The sequence below is a fragment of the Mixophyes fleayi genome, chromosome 6 (assembly GCF_038048845.1).
Source record: "Mixophyes fleayi isolate aMixFle1 chromosome 6, aMixFle1.hap1, whole genome shotgun sequence".
Classification (NCBI taxonomy): Eukaryota; Metazoa; Chordata; class Amphibia; order Anura; family Limnodynastidae; genus Mixophyes; species Mixophyes fleayi.
In genome coordinates this window covers 125834874-125852442 of record NC_134407.1, presented here as the reverse complement: position 1 = coordinate 125852442, position 17569 = coordinate 125834874, and the positions used below count along the sequence as shown (strand labels likewise).

General features: G+C 37.7%; 1 protein-coding gene across 2 annotated transcripts; it reads left to right on the top strand.

Annotated features, from left to right (window-relative positions):
• Positions 1-240: 240 nt before the first annotated feature.
• Positions 241-17339, top strand: LOC142160384 (struthiocalcin-2-like). 2 transcript variants are annotated; one of them, XM_075215291.1, is made up of 6 exons: positions 241-373; positions 888-955; positions 1042-1262; positions 12303-12440; positions 13804-13912; positions 16450-17339. In XM_075215291.1, the coding sequence occupies exons 1-6, from the start codon at positions 339-341 to the stop codon at positions 16524-16526; spliced, it is 648 nt and encodes a 215-aa protein (XP_075071392.1). In that variant the 5' UTR covers positions 241-338; the 3' UTR covers positions 16527-17339. The 2 variants fall into 2 exon arrangements, with proteins under 2 accessions (XP_075071392.1, XP_075071393.1); XM_075215292.1 differs by having other exon boundaries at positions 242-358.
• The last annotated feature ends 230 nt before the right edge of the window (positions 17340-17569 follow it).

Below are 17569 nucleotides of genomic sequence, written 5' to 3'. Positions count from 1 at the left end.
TCTTCTCGTTTTTCATTTTTAAATTCATGAAAAAGATTTAATTTATGTCTGAGCATATTAAAAAAACAAAAGTTTTGTAAAATTTGCTGGGATTTTTTTATTTTTTGAGTATTCTTATGTGTGTATTATTGTGTAACATATTTTCATTTGTAAAATTGCTAAGGTGTCACTGACCTAGGTGAGGGATGTATTGTCACGCCGTTGTGTTTGCTCTGTGGGTGTGTGAAATTATTGCCACTCACATATTTAGCATATCAAGACAAAGCAAACCTCAGTGGTGACAGCTTCTTGGACCTAGATTCAATTCTGGAGATATATAAAGGACCTGTACATTACTAATGCAGAACAAGACATCCAGGTATGGTAGGCTGAGGTTTGTATAGTGTAAAGCATGGGCTTGTTATAATATAATTTATGTTATATTTTATTGAAATTATATCTTATTAGTGGTGGTTTTGCAAGAAGGACTAGCCCATCCAGTGTTCCATTATTAGGAAGTCTAATGCTGTCTATCTCTCTCCTAGTAAGCCCTGGGCTATTGCAACATTTTCAATGTCAATGCTGTTCAGGGGACTACAGAGAAATTGTTTGATACTTTTCTGACTACAGTGTCAGTTTCAAATGTATTTATATGAAGCATATAAAAATAACTCATAGTGTGTGCAACATATTTAATAGGACTTGTTTCCTTTATATTGACCACTGGGGCAACACAAACTGAAAATATAGAACCGGTTATGGATATGTATCAGCAGAAATTATATGTTAAGCAAGCATAATAAAAAGGAGCAGCTTTCTAGATGGGACACCAATATTTGTTAGATAAATATACACAATTCTGTACAGCTCCAATCTAGTAAACTTTATGTTTCATTGTGTTTCTGCAGATATAAAATGTATACCTTGCAGTATCTGTCATTGACTCTCATTTTGCTGTGTCTTCCTGGATCTCTAGGTAAGTCATGTAATTTTCCTATGTACCACAGTCAATGGAACTGATTTGGGTTTATAAGACCACTGACAGAAGAAATCTCTTGCTAGGGCTGATATTTGGGAAACATGATGATTCAAGATCTTCTGAAATCCACCTTCCATTCCTACACTTTGGGGGGTCTTCGCATGAGAATAAAAATAAACCATCAGTCTCGGACGATCTAAATCCAGAATATTTCTGTCAGGGTCCTTGTAAAGATGGATGGATTTCCCACCTTGGTTACTGTCACAAATATGTGTCTCGGGAACTCAGCTGGAAGGATGCAGAGGTGAAACAGTTTTTTCTGAATATTAATAATTGTTGTTATACCCTTTCTGTCTAGGTGACATTATTTTTGTTCCCTGTGATCAAACAATGCTATGTATTATAATTTAGGCTAGCAGATATTCTTTGTCTTTTAAGGTAATTTCTTGTCAATATTGTGTATGTTTATTTTCCAGAACTGTTCTATGTATTTAGTGTGTAAAGATACAGATATGAATGTCGGCACTCACTATGTAGGGATAGGATGGTCTATCCATCCATAAATGAATCCAGATAACAAATAGATCCCATAGCACTATGTGCTATCATTGTGAATAACATATTTTATTGAATATTTTATTAAGAACATAGTTGCTTAAATAGGGTATGACCAGTTTGGATTTTGATCGTTTTAGATAACAGTTGTTTGGCTGCTGCAATTCTGTGCAACTAATTTAATGAGAAAATTATCAGATTGGCCCTTTTTGGCTGTCAATTATACTCACTAATGGTTATTTTCATGACTATTGTCTTACCCCTTGTGTACCAAGGATGAGTGTGGTTAGTCTTGCTGATAGCCTCCGGAAAATTAAATGTTACATTTTAAGGTGGCCAAATACAGGGTACTCCAATTACTTAGCCTTTTCGGGAAGAGTGGTGGAGTTAACTGAGAAGTCTCATGCATAAATATGAATTTTAAAGTGACTTGATACATATAAATTTCTTATTTTGTATTCACATGTTGTATTCACAGAGCAACAAATGAGTCAGATAAAATCATTACATTTATTGTGAAAAATAATCTCAATTAAAACACAATTTCTAACAACATAGATGTAATAGATTTTGCATATAAATCAGAGGAGCCTCAGTCTGAAAAAGTTTTCAACCAAGTTGGTGATTAGATAAAACAGGTACAACTTATATGAGCATAGGCTTGCTTTACTGTCCGACTTACTTCTTATGGTTTCCATTAGAAACCTTTTTTTTTCCTTCAAGTCAGTTAACAGTTCCACTTTATTAGGAACATTGATGTTCCATAGGTTTGTTGACTAACAAAATTAGAAAGTCTCACCAGTGAAATCCATTCCGCAGACTGTTTTGATGTTAAATTGTTTCTTGTCCTGAGTGCACACCACATGCCTCTAAAAGTCTGCTCTCTGTGTAAGCCAATTTGAGAGGGATAATGTTCAGTTTGTAGTGGTCTCATAGATGAAGTGTGTATATAAGGTGAAGAGACATTAATGAGAGACTGAGCACAGTTGCAAAGTGGTTATTTTTAAAGCTATAAATTGTGTTTTAACTAAGGTTATTTTTTAGAATAAATTATTTTTTTTCTCATGTGTAACGGCTTATAAGGAGCACCTAAACATAACATTCTGACATTATTTCTTATATGGTCTCCTACAAAACCTCTGCTTTATTTGCCTAATAATCCACATCTACTGTCTAAAACTTGCGTTGAAGCGCCTTTGGCAATTATCTTCATTGTTCACATTTTTACACAGCTTTTTGCTTGAAAAAAGTATTTTAATGTGTTTTGTTAGTGGCATCTAAACAAGGTAGCATTGTTTACAATGATTTGTTTAATTAATGGCACTGTACTTTTGCAGAGTATGTGACTATTACTGCACTACACTTTGCACTATTTTTACACAACTGTCCTCATATTATTGCAAAGCTAAATAATTAAATTTAAGCAGTTCCTATTTCTTGCTTCAATTCAACTCCCCTTGCTTATCTAATATAGTATACAGCTTGTCTGACCTTTATTTAACTATTATCTGTCCTAAGTCAGCAAAACGATATGACCTCATGGCTTCCTTTATTTCACTTGTTATGTTTATGGCTTTTCACATGTTAACTGCATTGGTTTAATTATGCTGAAATTTGATATTTGTTATATTATGCATCCAGAGTGAACAAATCTATCACAGCAAAGCCTTCCATCAATGATATGTTATGCCTACATATCAGGGAACACCTGTCACCAGTAACTGTAACATTACAAAAGGAAAAGGATTTTACACTTTGGCTCATTCATTTTTGATGTTGTAAATGACATGGGGCAGACCTTTTTTTAGAGTAACAGGATAGGATTCTCTCCCTGCCTGTCGGCTGCCGGGAACATAAGTATACTGAGCTGCCGCTGGATGCCCACTGCTGCTAGGGGGGTGATTGCCCTGGTTGCCCTCGATGGATCCGCCACTGTAAATTACACTTATGTGATATTCAAAGAAGTTGTCTACTTGTGGAGAAAGAACCTTGTAGCAGCCTGGTGGGGATACATGTTAGGGTTGGAGAAGAGTTTGCAGTGTGGCAAGAGGACTATGTTAATTGTTACTGATGTCAATATAAGTAAACATGCTGAGAAATTTTCAATAACAGAATGCTTCCTTTACAACTACTGTATACTACCCCGTTAAATATTTGTATTGGTTTACAAGTTTGATATTAGATTACAGGGAAGTTAGCATAGTAGAAAGGCAGGAAATGTTAGTTGATTGAGGCAGTTTAATGCAGTTTTGGAGATACAGGGTCTTATGTTAAGTTGAGGCATATAATATGGCTTTTTACTTCTGGGAAAATAAATCACTAATTCTGAAATTTTCATTCCACATAACGTAAGCCCCACAGTGTAGCAGTCCAGTATTTTTATTTTTATTTACACTGTAGTTTAACATAGAAGTGTGTGTGTGTGTGTGTGTGTGTGTGTGTACATGTGTGTGTGTGTACACATGTGTGTGTGTGTGTACATGTGTGTGTGTGTACATGTGTGTGTGTACATTTTCCACCAACTAATAAACATATAATACTTCCCAATCAGATCTAAATTGTCCTAATTGCCTTCAGGAATCTCAATTTATATTGGTACCTTCATTTAAAGCTTACAAATAACCCAGAACCAAATTAATTATGAAAATAGACAAACTGTTTGCCCATAGTTACTTACTATACAAATAAACCTTGTTAGCTACACCCATCTGAGACTGAAAGTCAAACAGAGATCTTCAAAAGGGATCTCATAAGAGTCAATTCTGTTTGACTTGTAGGTTTTTATTAAACTAATAATGACAGAGGCTTATCTGTACTTTATCAAAGATGGCTAACTCTTGTGCTAAGGAGATCAGTCATTGTAAATATAACAACTTCATGTTTATAAAGGATGCATTTCTTGGTAACAAAAACCTCAGGTTCCAGTGAAATAGACGCCTACCATGGTGTCTCTGAAGGTTACTTACAGACATGGCTCCTTATTTAAAGGGATCACGTATCATTTCCAGAAGTTTAACTTTTCTTTTTCTAGAAAAGTTAAGAAAAGCATATGGGCAATATATACAAATAAAATATAATCCTTGGAATACAATTGATACAGCAGATAAATTAGCAGAATAATTTACTTTACCATGAAATAACATCTGTACATATCTTCTCTTGGTAGTTCTTAACTTTTACACAGCAAGTTCATTCAATCTATTTCACTGAAATGTCTCTTAAACACATAAGACTTATTTAAACATAGTGCAAGTAGAAGGTATACTGTACCACATTGCACCCAATTGCATATTATATTTTATTAGTTTGACTACACTAGAATCCTGATTGGTTGCCATGGGTGGAAGCACATTGCTGCTCTTTGAAACATTAAATTTAGTAGGACCCATAGTAGATTTCAAAGATCAAGATGCTAGGAGGCCATTGCTGACCAAGCAGTAAATTATGGCAGTTCTGATCCAACATTTAGGGGGAATTTTACTAAACAGCACTTTTTTTGGGAATTTTACAAATCGCCACATATCACCAGCGGTTTTCATCACCAAAGGGCAGGATTTACATTTCTTCAGTTTGGAGAGTAGAAACCCAAAACACTATCGATAGGTGGTGATATGAAAAACCCCCCAACAAAGCAGATGGGATCCAACACCGATTCGGATAGCAAGTAAATGGGCTTAGCGGACACTAACTTCGAAGCAGTATGTTTTGTCTAAGTTTTTTTTAATTTTCATTCTGTATGGATTAGGTCAGGTCAAGAACAGAAGAAGATTGCAGGTAAGTATTTATTAGGCCAGTAATATTAAAAGATAATTATGGGGACAAATTATTTATTTATAATTGTCATAAACGCGCTCCCAGAGTCCCTGAATTTGAATGTTTACGGTATGGTTTTATACACGATTACAGCACACAGCAGTCAGTCTTTCACTCACCTATCCCACAAATTATAGATTTGCTAGATCGCCCCAAACAGTGCTCTCACACCCATACACACATATATTCTGCCACCACCTATTGAATCAGGGCAATAGGACCCAAAGTTACTGTCACACAAATGTACTGCCTGGCACACACTATGCTTCTTGTTACACACTGGTTAGTGATGCACACCTCAGCAATTAAAAGGTTAACACATCAAAACTCTGTTGCACAAGTGTACATGCTTGCACACACTTGGCATGTTAGTCAATTTGATTAACAATTCACACACCAGCATTCAAAAGGTTAAAACGGTCAAGCAATATTCTTCATAAAAGGCTAATGAATTCATTAGAGTATCATAGACAAAACGTATTTAATTTTAGAATTAATATACAAAGGTACAGGGCATTTGGATTTAATAAAAAAAAATAATAAATGGCATTTAAAAAAAGAAAAGCAATACAGTTCTAAAAATAAATGGGATTAAACTATAGAGAATAACAATTTATTTACCATAATTTGTGTGCCTGGGGCGAGGCAGATTGTAATGGACAGTCCTTCAATTAGATGGAGTCCCCCAAGAGCTGCCGATTTGTCCTCTCATACACAGGGGGAGGAAATATCCCCCATATGTCAAGTATAGTTTGGCCAAAAGTATCCCAAAATCTTTGACTTTCCATAACTTTTCTCTGACATATCACAGAGACATAATTCCCCCTTCACTAAATCGGTCACAAATTCCTACACATTTACATATACAATATGATGGAATTACAATCTTATCAAATATCATTCCAAAAGATATGTGAAAACTGTTTTTTTCTTGTACAGTGTCCATCTATACTTCACAAACATCGAGCATCTTTTGTCTCTAAGTACAGAGTGGCACACTGATTCCCCAAAACATTAAATATGAAGGCATGTTGTTTGAAGTTAACATTTTCTGTATTTTGTATTGGCCTAAAAGGATCTCTGGCTATCTAGCATATGGTTTTCCTTAATTTGCACCTAGTGGGTTTGTCTTTACAATGCCTTAGGATACACACTACAGGTTTTTCAGCCGATTATCAGGCCCAACACCCATAAAGTGACCTTTCAGCCCGATATCGCAGTAGTGTGAATACTTACATGATGATCAATAGTCATTCCGAAACACCGATTGTTAGTTAGCTTGGTTGGTCAGTGTGACAGGATGGACTACCTATGCCACCCTGTCTGTTGTTGCTAGGAACTGGCTGGGCTTACTTTGCAACTGCTCCCTTTCCTTATCCCAAATGCGCCCTCTAACCACAGTAGGAGGGGCTTAAGCTGCTGCCTACACTGGACTCCTTAACGCCATCCAGAACCGCGTTCCTTCTGTGTAACTGTCGCTGCTAGTGTACCCCCTTGCTGGTGCACCTGGGCTGGTACCCCGGAGCTCATCCTATAGATCAGGGTTGCTGTGGATGGATCCCCCCTGGCCAATCACACTGGCCAGAGATGCTGGGTAGCGGGGAGAGCGGTGGTACTGGAAAGCTGGGTCCAAACCTCAGAACAGCCAGAAACTGATTAGAGTTGGGTCTAATCTGTAGGTCACAGGAAATTACAGCATGGAAGAAGTTGTCAAAGCAGGATCTTGAAGCAAGTGATGTTTATTAGCTCTAGTGTCCTGATAAGTAAAGTTCACACTGGTTGAAGGTACCAGTGATCACAAAGTCTAATGGAACAATAATGATACATTTTAGTACAAAACAGTGCTGTTTTATACAGTTTTGGACGCAGCCTAACAGGAAGTAAATCAGCCCCCCTGAACTCTTTGCTGGCCCCAAGAAGTCTGAGTTATTTTTAGCATAAGGAGGCAATATGTTCCCCAAACATGAATTTAAATGCAATTTATACTTCACAAAATTTACACTTATCTGCTATATCCCAAAACCTTCTGTGTGCATTTTTCGGAAAGGATCTGAGATGCATGATACAAGCCACACAGACAGAGAGGCAGCGGTGCCCCTGCTATATATACAGGCTGAACAAACATGTTGGCCACTGAAATTAAAAGGTCTAACACGAGGGACTTTCTTTAGAAAAGTTATAAAAATCCAATTATGACATCCTGTCTCAGAAGTTACAAATCAATACCTCAGAAATAAAGGCATTTCCTATACAAAGTGCTTCACAATATAATAAAATAAGTACATTTCCAATATACAGTATCAAGAATCAGTACATTTTCAACAATATAAATTGGCACACTGTGCTAATAATTTAAATATATTATTACAATAAGTTATTCATAAGGGATCCAGCCGCAGTCGGTATAACTAACAATCTCATTCCAATCACCTTCCGATCCTGCAGTGTGTATGCACTCATGATCACGATCTCCATAGACTTTACAAAGTCATGATTTTTTTCAGTCGGTCCTGGCAATGAACATCAGCTGCGGGGGTGTCCGAGGTGACGGGCAGAAGTAGAGACTGAGCACTCTACTCCTACTGCTGACACCTCGATTTGCTCTGGGCCTGGGTGCGGGGCTACAGATATTCAAGGCAGGGAAGTATCTCGCCCGAATATCTTACTCACTGATGTACAGATGAGGGCCCCATCAAGAGAAAGGCGAAATCACACAATGACACTCACCGCATAGTCTCTGTCTCCTCTTGCTAGTTGTCTGCGACTCCCAGTCACAAATCAAATATAGAGCATGAAGTGGCAATAGTAATTTTTCTATGGTATAGAAATTACTATTTGCCACGTCATACTCTATATTTGATTTGCAAACTATGCGGGAGAAAAATTACTATTATTTGGCACCTTATGCTCTATATTTGATTTTCAAACTATGGTGGAGAAAATTATTATTTTTATTGGCACCTCATGCTCTATATTTGACTTGCCTCAAGTTAAAAATAGAGCGTAAGGTGCCAATAAAATAGTCATTTTGCAATTCAAATATAGAACATGAAGTGCCAATAAAATAATAATTTTCGCCACCATAGTTTGAAAATCAAATATAGAGCATAAGGTGCCAAATAATTGTCATTTTTCTCCCGCATAGTGTGCAAATCAAATATAGAGCATGAGGTGGCAAATAGTAATTTTTCTATGTTATAAAAAATACTTTTTGGTACTTCATGCTCTATATTTGATTCTCAAACTATGGTGGAGAAAATTACTATTTTTTCTAGTTTTTCTATTCCTCTAATGACCCAACTCTTGTCGTGCACACTTGTGGTACTACAAGTATACATACGCACTGTGTATGCTGGCACGGAACTCCATGTGCCTGCTGGCGCTGACACCCATGTGCATCCTGGCACTGCCACACATGTACACGCTGACACTGCCACATATGTTCATGAAGATATGTGCACTGATAAATTCGGGTGTAAGTCTGCTCTACTACACAAGACACTACAGGATACATCCAATGTGGAATATACATTTGCAAAAGAAGAGGAGGAGATGCAGCCAGGAAGACTCACTGTTTTCTGAAGTGTGTGTGTGTGTGTGTGTGTGTGTGTGTGTGTGTGATTTCTGTGATTGCTAGAAAAAATTTGGAGTTCTGGAAAAGGTCAAGGGCATAAGGGAAGTTTGAGGTGTGAGGGGAACAATATGAATAATAAGGGGAGCAGTGTGAGGTGTAATAGGGAAGTGTGAGCTGTGAGGGGAAGGAGCAAGCGTGACATAAAACCTTGAACCCCCTATTCATATATGTAGTCAGTTTCCAGAAATTTATAACAGCAGTTTCAATAACAAATAAAAATATACATTTTTGTCCAACTAATGGTTCAGAATATTAAGAGACACCATAAGATGTTGTCGAGGAAATTTGAAAGTGGGGCATCAACGGAAGCCAAATCTAAAAAGTCAAGGCCAATAACTTCATGTTTTAAATCACCCTTACAAGAAAACGCTCCTCACCCAAGCTACCAAACAACAAGTGCTTCAGGATCAGTAACTTCAGATTCAAACCCAGTTGAAAATGAAACCAGCCAAACCACTACAACTGCAAAAAATTACAATTCTGTTCCAAATTCAATGCCTGAGGCTGAAGTTCAACATGTAAATGAAGACATTTGCCGAAAAGAAATGTGCCAACAGCAATACTGCCGAGTCCACCGACACATAGGAAAGAAGCAGACGATCCAGTTTCCAATCCAGAAACTCTGCAAGAACACCCAGACCCAGAAGAGCAAGAATTAAATTCTGCTGAAACTTTTGTCACAATCGACATTGGTATTAACAACAAAGGGATGCTGCCCAAACTGTCATTTCTTAAGATTCCTAGATTTGAAATATCAAATAACATTCCATGAGACACTAGTAGGCAATGCTTTCCCTTAGCTTCTACTTAGGAAAAACCTTCAGAGTGGTGAGACCTGCCCACGAGAATGGTTATGCTGGAGTGTAGCTTAACAATCTCTTCACTGTGCTCCTTGCTTCATTTTTAATAAACATGTAGCATATGCTTCGGTTTTATCTGCTCAATCCGGATGGACCTTGAGTAGAGGTTGAAATAAATTGTACAACCAAATACCATCACATGAGAGTTCAACGCTGCACATAGAAAATGATGTGCTGTGGAAGCCAGAGGAATATTATCTGAAACTTCAATTTACAGTTTACTCTTCAACGAAGTCACTATGGAAACAACTTCTTGAGCGCATCCTGCATGTTGTTCTTTATATTTCTGAGCGGGGATTAGCATTCTTTGGCTCCAGTTCTCGTTTTGGTGACCGTAATAATGGAAACTTTCTAGATATATTCAAGCTTATCAGCATTTAGGATCTGATTTTATTAAGGCATGTTAAACTTGTATATGAATCAACCATTCCTATGGTGTACCTATCAACAAGCATTCAAAATGAATTTTTTGAGCTGTGTGGGTAATTCGTATAAGAAAGAATTAATGATGAAGTAGGAATTGCAAAATACTTTGCATAGTTGATGCCACACATGATAGTTCTCACAAGGAACAGACCTCTCTGGTGATTCATTATGTAAAAATTGTGGAATGCTCAACATTTTCAATTGAAGAACAGTTTGTCATGTTTGATAATTTCACAAAGAAATTACTGATTGAGTATTGGAAAATTTGGTAGTATTAAAGTTGGATTTCCAAGCATGAATTGGCCAAGCCCACAACAATGGATCTAACATGGCTGCGAAATACAATGGAGTACAAGCAATTCTGCTGGAACAAACATTGTAATGTATTTTCTCAAGCTGTGGAAACCACACACTAAACCTTGTGGGTGTTGACTGTGCTGAATCGTGTAAGGAGGCAATTACTTACTTGCAACAAATGTACAATATCTTCAGTTCATCTCCACAAAGGTGAGAAATTCTGAAAAAGCATCTCCCTGCTTCACTTCATAATATATCCACAACTAGATGGTCTGCACGCATTGATTCTGTTAAACCAGTTGCACATCATTTGCATTCTTTGGGAACTGATTTATCAAATATTGAAATTCTCCATCTTACTGCACAAACTTGATCAGTCCATTCAGAAGTACTTGTCAAAATTTGAATTTGTTCTAAAATCAGGTTTGTGGATAAAGCTACTTACAGTGATCAGCCAAACTACTCTCCTTACTTAAACACGCAATGCTACATTGGACATTGAGCTGGACAACGTCAAATGTCTTATCAAAGACATTGAACAGATGTGCAGGTAATGGGATGAGATCATCATAGAGTCTAAAATTGTAGCAAAAAACATTGAGATTCCAACCGGGTCTAAACCACTTACCTACTCAATCCAATTCCCAAAAGCAATAAAGGGTCAACGTTTTCTATGTAGTTGTAGACTCCATTCTGTCTGGTCTTCATCATCTATTTACTTCTTTGGAAGTAATTTGTAACTTGTTTAAGTTTCTTTGGGAGTCAAAATGAGTAATGAAGACCTGTGCTCTGCAGCTGAAAACTTTTAGCAACAATACAAGAAAGATATTTCCCAAGATTTCAGTGACAAACTAATTTTACTGAAGCAAATTTACAGAAAGCAAGCCAAAGGAACTTCTCATAGAAATCCTAGAACAAGGACTTTCTGGGGTGTTTCCCAACATTACAGTTGCTTTGCACATTTTCCTAATTTTATCAACATCTGTTGCTTCTGGTGAACGAATGTTCAGTGAGCTGAAGAATGGAAAAACTATCATCGCTCAACTATATGGCAAGAGCGATTGAATGGGCTGGCGATGCTCAATATTAACTGTGAAAGTTGGATTTTTCCAAATTTATTGCTGCATTTGCACGGATAAGCTAGAAAAGAACCTCTAATTTGAAAACTCCAATAAACTAGTATATCAATATATGTATACAGTATATTATTTGTAAATTTTAATAAAGTTAAACATTAAAATCAAATGAAAATACATTTTAAATGCATTTTTTTTTAAGAAGGCAGGGGTGGGGAGCCGCTTAATTTGGATTTCCCCAGACCCCTATGAACCTCTGAAAGGGCCTGGTAGTAAGTGTCCTTTGCGTACATAGGTGCAGTGAACATTGCTGCATTTAGTTGCATATGGCCTAGTTCTGGGCATGCGCATAATGAATTTGCGTGCGATATGCACAAAATCGGCAGATATGGGCCTTGATAAGGCAGACCCACTATCTTTACCCAATGGGTTTTTTGCATCAGACATAGAAATGTTACATACTTGTTTTTTTTTCTAGCATATTAACCAATTGATCTCTTTAGAGAATATCTGTAGCAGACAATAAGATTTGCATGATGACAATGGCAAATAGTATTTTCTTTAGTACCTTCAACTCAATCACCATAATGTTACTAACCATTCCTCTCTCTCTATTCCACTTTCTCTTGTTCCTCGACCTTCCCATCTGGCATGTCACCCATTCCTCCATCCATCCAACAAAGACACACTGCCAGTCTCTCTTCACTCGCTCTCATCTCACCAGTGTCCTCAGTGAAAAGCACAATCAGTTCCTCATGGCCCTTGCACGCTCACAAGGATATCTTGGGGACAAGCTCTGGACAGGTGGCAGCAAAGAAAAGGTGAGTGCTAGTTACAAACAAGAACATAGAAAAACTACAGCCCTGGGCATGTCTACCTGGCCTAATATTTGGGCTCTGTTATTAACACATAAGAAAAGGATTGACCAGGGTCAGGGCCGCCATCAGGGGGGTATGGGGGATATTGTTGTACCGGGCCCGGGCTCACTAGGGGGCCCGGTACAACAATGCAACACATACAGCGGGCCCCCAGGTAAGTATGTGTTGCTCTGTTGCTCATGGGGGGGGGCGCTCATCGGGGGGGACGGGGGGCCTGTACTGGGCCCCATGATTTCTGAAGGCGGCCCTGAACCTGGTACTTACATTGTATGCTATATGTAGACAAATCAAGTATACCCTGGGCCCCCAGGACTAATATATGTGAGCACAGAAGGCACCAATATTCCACTAGTTTTCAGGACTACTAATACTAATACTAATTTTCACTGTATTCGTACAATGAAAAAAATGCACCTATGATCATTGAAAAAATGAAATGTTCCCTTACCATAACAAGATACCATGTTGTCTAACTTTTAACCTTTTAACAAATCTTCCTAATCTCCAAATCTTACCTTAAAAACAGAAGCCGAAAGCTACAGGATAGCACATTTGGCAAGCACTGTGTCTTTGAGTTTTCACCTAACATTGACAAATTTTCTAGAAACTCATCTAGTCTAGTTGCCAGTGATGCAGCAAGGAAAAGCAAGAGGCTAGACTTGGAAAGCCATCCCAATCCAGTGCTATAATTGACAGTCTACTACAAAAAATAAAAATGCCATAGTTGAGGCTTGCTCCCCCTTCATAGAATTGGACTTTAGACGATTGTCTCCTTTGCAGTTCCATAACCCACAAAGTTGACTGTTATCAGTGCACAGACCTGTCATTTTTGTAAACTATTAATTCCATTTTAATACTATTGGACCTTCTAATGGGCAAGTCAGTTGCTCAAAACCAATGATTTTATTGCTCGTGAACCCCTTCCCTGTTCTTACAAATAAATGTAAACTCACTCTTTCTATAAGCAACTGGTGTTGTATTTTGGAGGAGAGTGTATTATTATTATTATTATTATTATTATTATTATTATTATTATTATTATTATCATTATTATTCCTTGTTATACACCATAATACACAGTGCTTTACACAGAATAAGTAAACATTAATGTCAGTCCCTGTGCCTCCCTCTGCTAGGCATCTTAACAATGATTGAGGAAAGATTTCCTACCTCTTATCAGCATCATATTTGCTTACATATGCTAAACTAAATAAAAACAAAACAAAACAAAAAGCTTAAACAAAGTTGTCTTTCATAGTAGCACTGCATGACCGCTGTTCATTTACCTGTAATTATTGCTCCTCAGGGACCTAACTCCTGGGCTGATGGATCGCCATTAAACTTTCTGAAGTTACCCAAAGTAAATCTGTTTGGAATATTTGGTGGCAACCTGTGTATAAGCCTCAACCTTGGAGGTGAATATCTGACACTGTTTATTGTTATTAATATCTCTTGTTTCTAAGGCACCACAAATGTTCCACAGCGTGTATTTAGGAGGTGAACAGATTACACATTTAACCATATTACACAATGCACAGACAGCTACAAATAATACATTATTAAACAATACAAAATTATACAAACACCAGTCAACAACAAATTAGCATACATGGATTTAGGTGAAATGGAGGCCCTGGATTATTGCCATTTGAAGTAAGAGATTCTGGCTCAGATTGGAGTTATGGCTGTGGGTAGAGCTCAACAGTTCCATGAATGGAAATTGAGAAAGAGAAACAAGTTAGGCTGCACTTGTGTGGTTTAACTAAACCATCCACACCAAAACAAATCATCAAGCTTCTAGTGATAGATCGCTTCACCTGAGGTCATGACAGTTTTTCTCAGATGGGTTGTGAATAGCAACCCACAAATATTTATTGAGCTTGACACAGTTATGGAAAGATTTGAATCTATTCAGCAGATGGCAAAACTGCTGGTGTTCCTGACTAAGTCCATTCTAAAAGAAGTGTACCCAAATGCCAAAATTCTCCCCTGGCTGAGAGTGCCCAGATGGAAAGGGTTTTAGCATGGAAAATAAGTAGTTTGGTGTGCCCTGAAAAAGGAAATATGGGTCATCTGCGAGACCAATATGCCACTCTACAGGAACCAATGGACTGTAGTGTGACAGGATGGGCCTCCTATGAAATCCTATTGTGTTGATGGGGACCGGCTGGGTATGGTTTGCGACTGTTCCCTTCCTTTATTCCAATTGTGCCCCTCTAAACGCAGTACCCTGTCCAGATCTGGTTCACTTTACCCTTGCTACTGTGCTATGAATCCAGCTGCAGGAAAGCCAAAATTGTTCTGAATGTCTGCAATGATAGACAGGAAATTAATACTGGCTTTACTTAATTTGGGAAGTGAACTCACCCTTCTTTCCAGCACTGTGTTGCCCAAGGCTGACACAAAATGGTTTCCCAAGGTACAGGTTCCCTGATTATATGGAACCACTGAAGCCTATGACAGAACCCTGTTGACAATAATGGTCAAGGTTCTCTGTAGTAGTTGCCCTAGTGCCAAACCTGCCATACCCTTTCATTTTAAGATGTATTTTACATTTTTTGAGGAGATCCTACTAGAGCAAGGGAAGAAAGAGGAAACTGTGCGAGAGGAACAGTCCTGTCGGGAAGCTAAACTGGGAAATATAATGACTAAACCTCAGAAAACCCATCAGAAGAAGTGACATAAGAAGTGGGATTTTCAGGGAGCGAAAAATTCAGTTTTGCTGGGGATACCAGAAAGGCAGCAACTGAACAATAACTGGTCTGCGGTGGTCTGGTTATTTGAACCAGGGACAGAGTGTTGGTGTTGGAACCTATGCAAGAGAGCAAGCTCTTTTTTCACGGGCAAGAGCCCTGGGAGGTAATAGAGCCTGTTGGTCCAGTAAAACTACAAGCTCTGTCAACCTGACAGGAGAAAAGGGGAGCAGATATAGCATGACTCTCTCCATAACACCCTGGCAAGAGCAACACAAGTACCGGATATGATGGGGACTAGGGTTGGGGATCCTAAGGCCAAGCAGAAAAGATGGTGCCCATGATTAGAGATGGCTTCTCTTCTGTTTTGGTGGTCATAAAAAAGAAGATTAATAATAGACCAAGTTGGCTACATAGAAACGTGGATGCCTTGTAAAGAAAGTTTGAGCTCCCTGCTAAGTCTGCATCACCGGACATGGTTCTGCTATAGGGAAGAAAATGTAGCAAAAAGAGTAACTTACCATGTGTGTTCAGCAGAGAGTCCTCCTGGAGTGTGGCTGTGCTGTGGCCTTACAGTCAGGGAAAGCAGAGCACCTGTAGTAATCAGATTTATCTAGGGGAGGTGGGTGGTGTCAAACTCAAGGAGAAAAGAAATAGGTGTGACTGCTGTCAAACAGGATAGAGTTGCGTTGCGGGGGAGCTTAGGTTTTAAAATTACAATAGCTTTCAAAATGTTCCTTATGCCCATCCCTAACACTGTATGACTTTGAATACACATATTTGGTATTGTTATACTGATATAATCAGTGGAACTTGCTGCTTATTGTAGGGTAATATTTGGGGCTGTATTAATTGTGCGGAAATGTGGGGAAAATCATGAAAAACATATTTGTGTCTATTTTCCCCTGTATAATACTTAAACAAATGTCAACATATTACCAAGTAAAAGTTATATTTCTCATAAAAATATATATAATCAAAAATGTTGTAGTAAAACATGAAACATAGAACTTGGGTAGACTAAGCTATAAAATAGTATTACCAGTGAAACTAATGCATTACATCAATTTTAAAATTGATATGATCATGAATGGGGAAAAATGTCTTGGCTGGTGGTAATATTTTCACTATGGTTTAAGTTGTGTTGTTATTGCTATTTAATTTTGTATATAAAACTACTTGCATTTAAGGTTACATGGTTGACAAAATGATGGACAGAGGTGACCTGCGAATATTATTAATATTACATTTCTAAACAGGTGGCAGTTTCTGGGATGAACTAACCTGTGCCAAGAAGATCCATTTTATCTGCATATACAAGCCGAGCGAGCCGTGAGACTGGTAACAACTGGAATGGAACTAATTTCTTCACCAGAATATTGATCAACAAATTATTAAATGTTTTTAGTTGAAAATCATTTTATGGTTGTTTAGTAATATGGTAGTAATTTTGATTGATTTTAACCCAAAGCAACCAATCACAAATTCCCTATTAGTGAAGTAGATCAAGATAGTTTTTAATTGGTTCCCATTGGTGATGACCACACATTTGCACCTTCTTAGTAAATAAGACTTTTAGTTTAATTTTGCCTAGTATACTGACCCTTATCACTGTATGTTGTTGTTCTGATGTCCCACCTTTTCTTTAAGGTTATATATGATCCCTGCTATGAAACACACATTACTGATTACTGGGCAAAGGGTGGTGATGGCAGTGAAATTAAATAATCAATTAGTAATAATGTAACAATACTACTGTACTGCAAATAATAACATTGTTTAAATCCAACCCACTTCCTGTAAGCCCCACCTCCATTTGAGGTAATTGGGAAGTATGGGACAATAATTACCTATGTGAAATGTTTTCTATAATACCCAGCATTGCTTATTCCACACTTCTCAGTGTTGTGCAATGTTTTGAAATCAATTCAGTGGTCAAGTGGTAGCAGAGAAAGTGGCTGCTGGGTGTGCCTGCAGAGAAGACAGTTTTCCAAAGCCTCTCTGTTGACTATATATAACTTCACATGTGACTGTGGTTGCCATGGCAGTTGCATGACACTGAGAATAATACAAAAATGCATCTTATGATAGTTTTGATTTAAAAGGAACCTTATGCCCCTTTCTGAAAGCTTAATAAAATGTTATCTCTATGTTGAGTTCTGTGATATTTTTGGTGTTGGCTTATGTTTGTTTAATATCAAGAGCACTAGAAACGTAGTTGCTGAACTTAAAGGAAAATAATCAGTAAACATGGTTAGTGTAGTACATTGATATGCTTTTGTAACTTTTTTAATAAATGTAAGATTTTTTTTTATACAATATCCTTTTTATTGAATACAATTTCAAAAAATACAATCGTAAAGACCAAGGGCAATCACA

Coding starts and splice junctions, on each gene's coding strand:
- LOC142160384 (XM_075215291.1), top strand. CDS start 339: ATGCAGAACAAGACATCCAGGTATGGTAGGCTGAG. Junction 956..1,041: donor GTGTCTTCCTGGATCTCTAG/GTAAGTCATGTA, acceptor ATCTCTTGCTAG/GGCTGATATTTGGGAAACAT. Junction 1,263..12,302: donor TCAGCTGGAAGGATGCAGAG/GTGAAACAGTTT, acceptor CATCCAACAAAG/ACACACTGCCAGTCTCTCTT.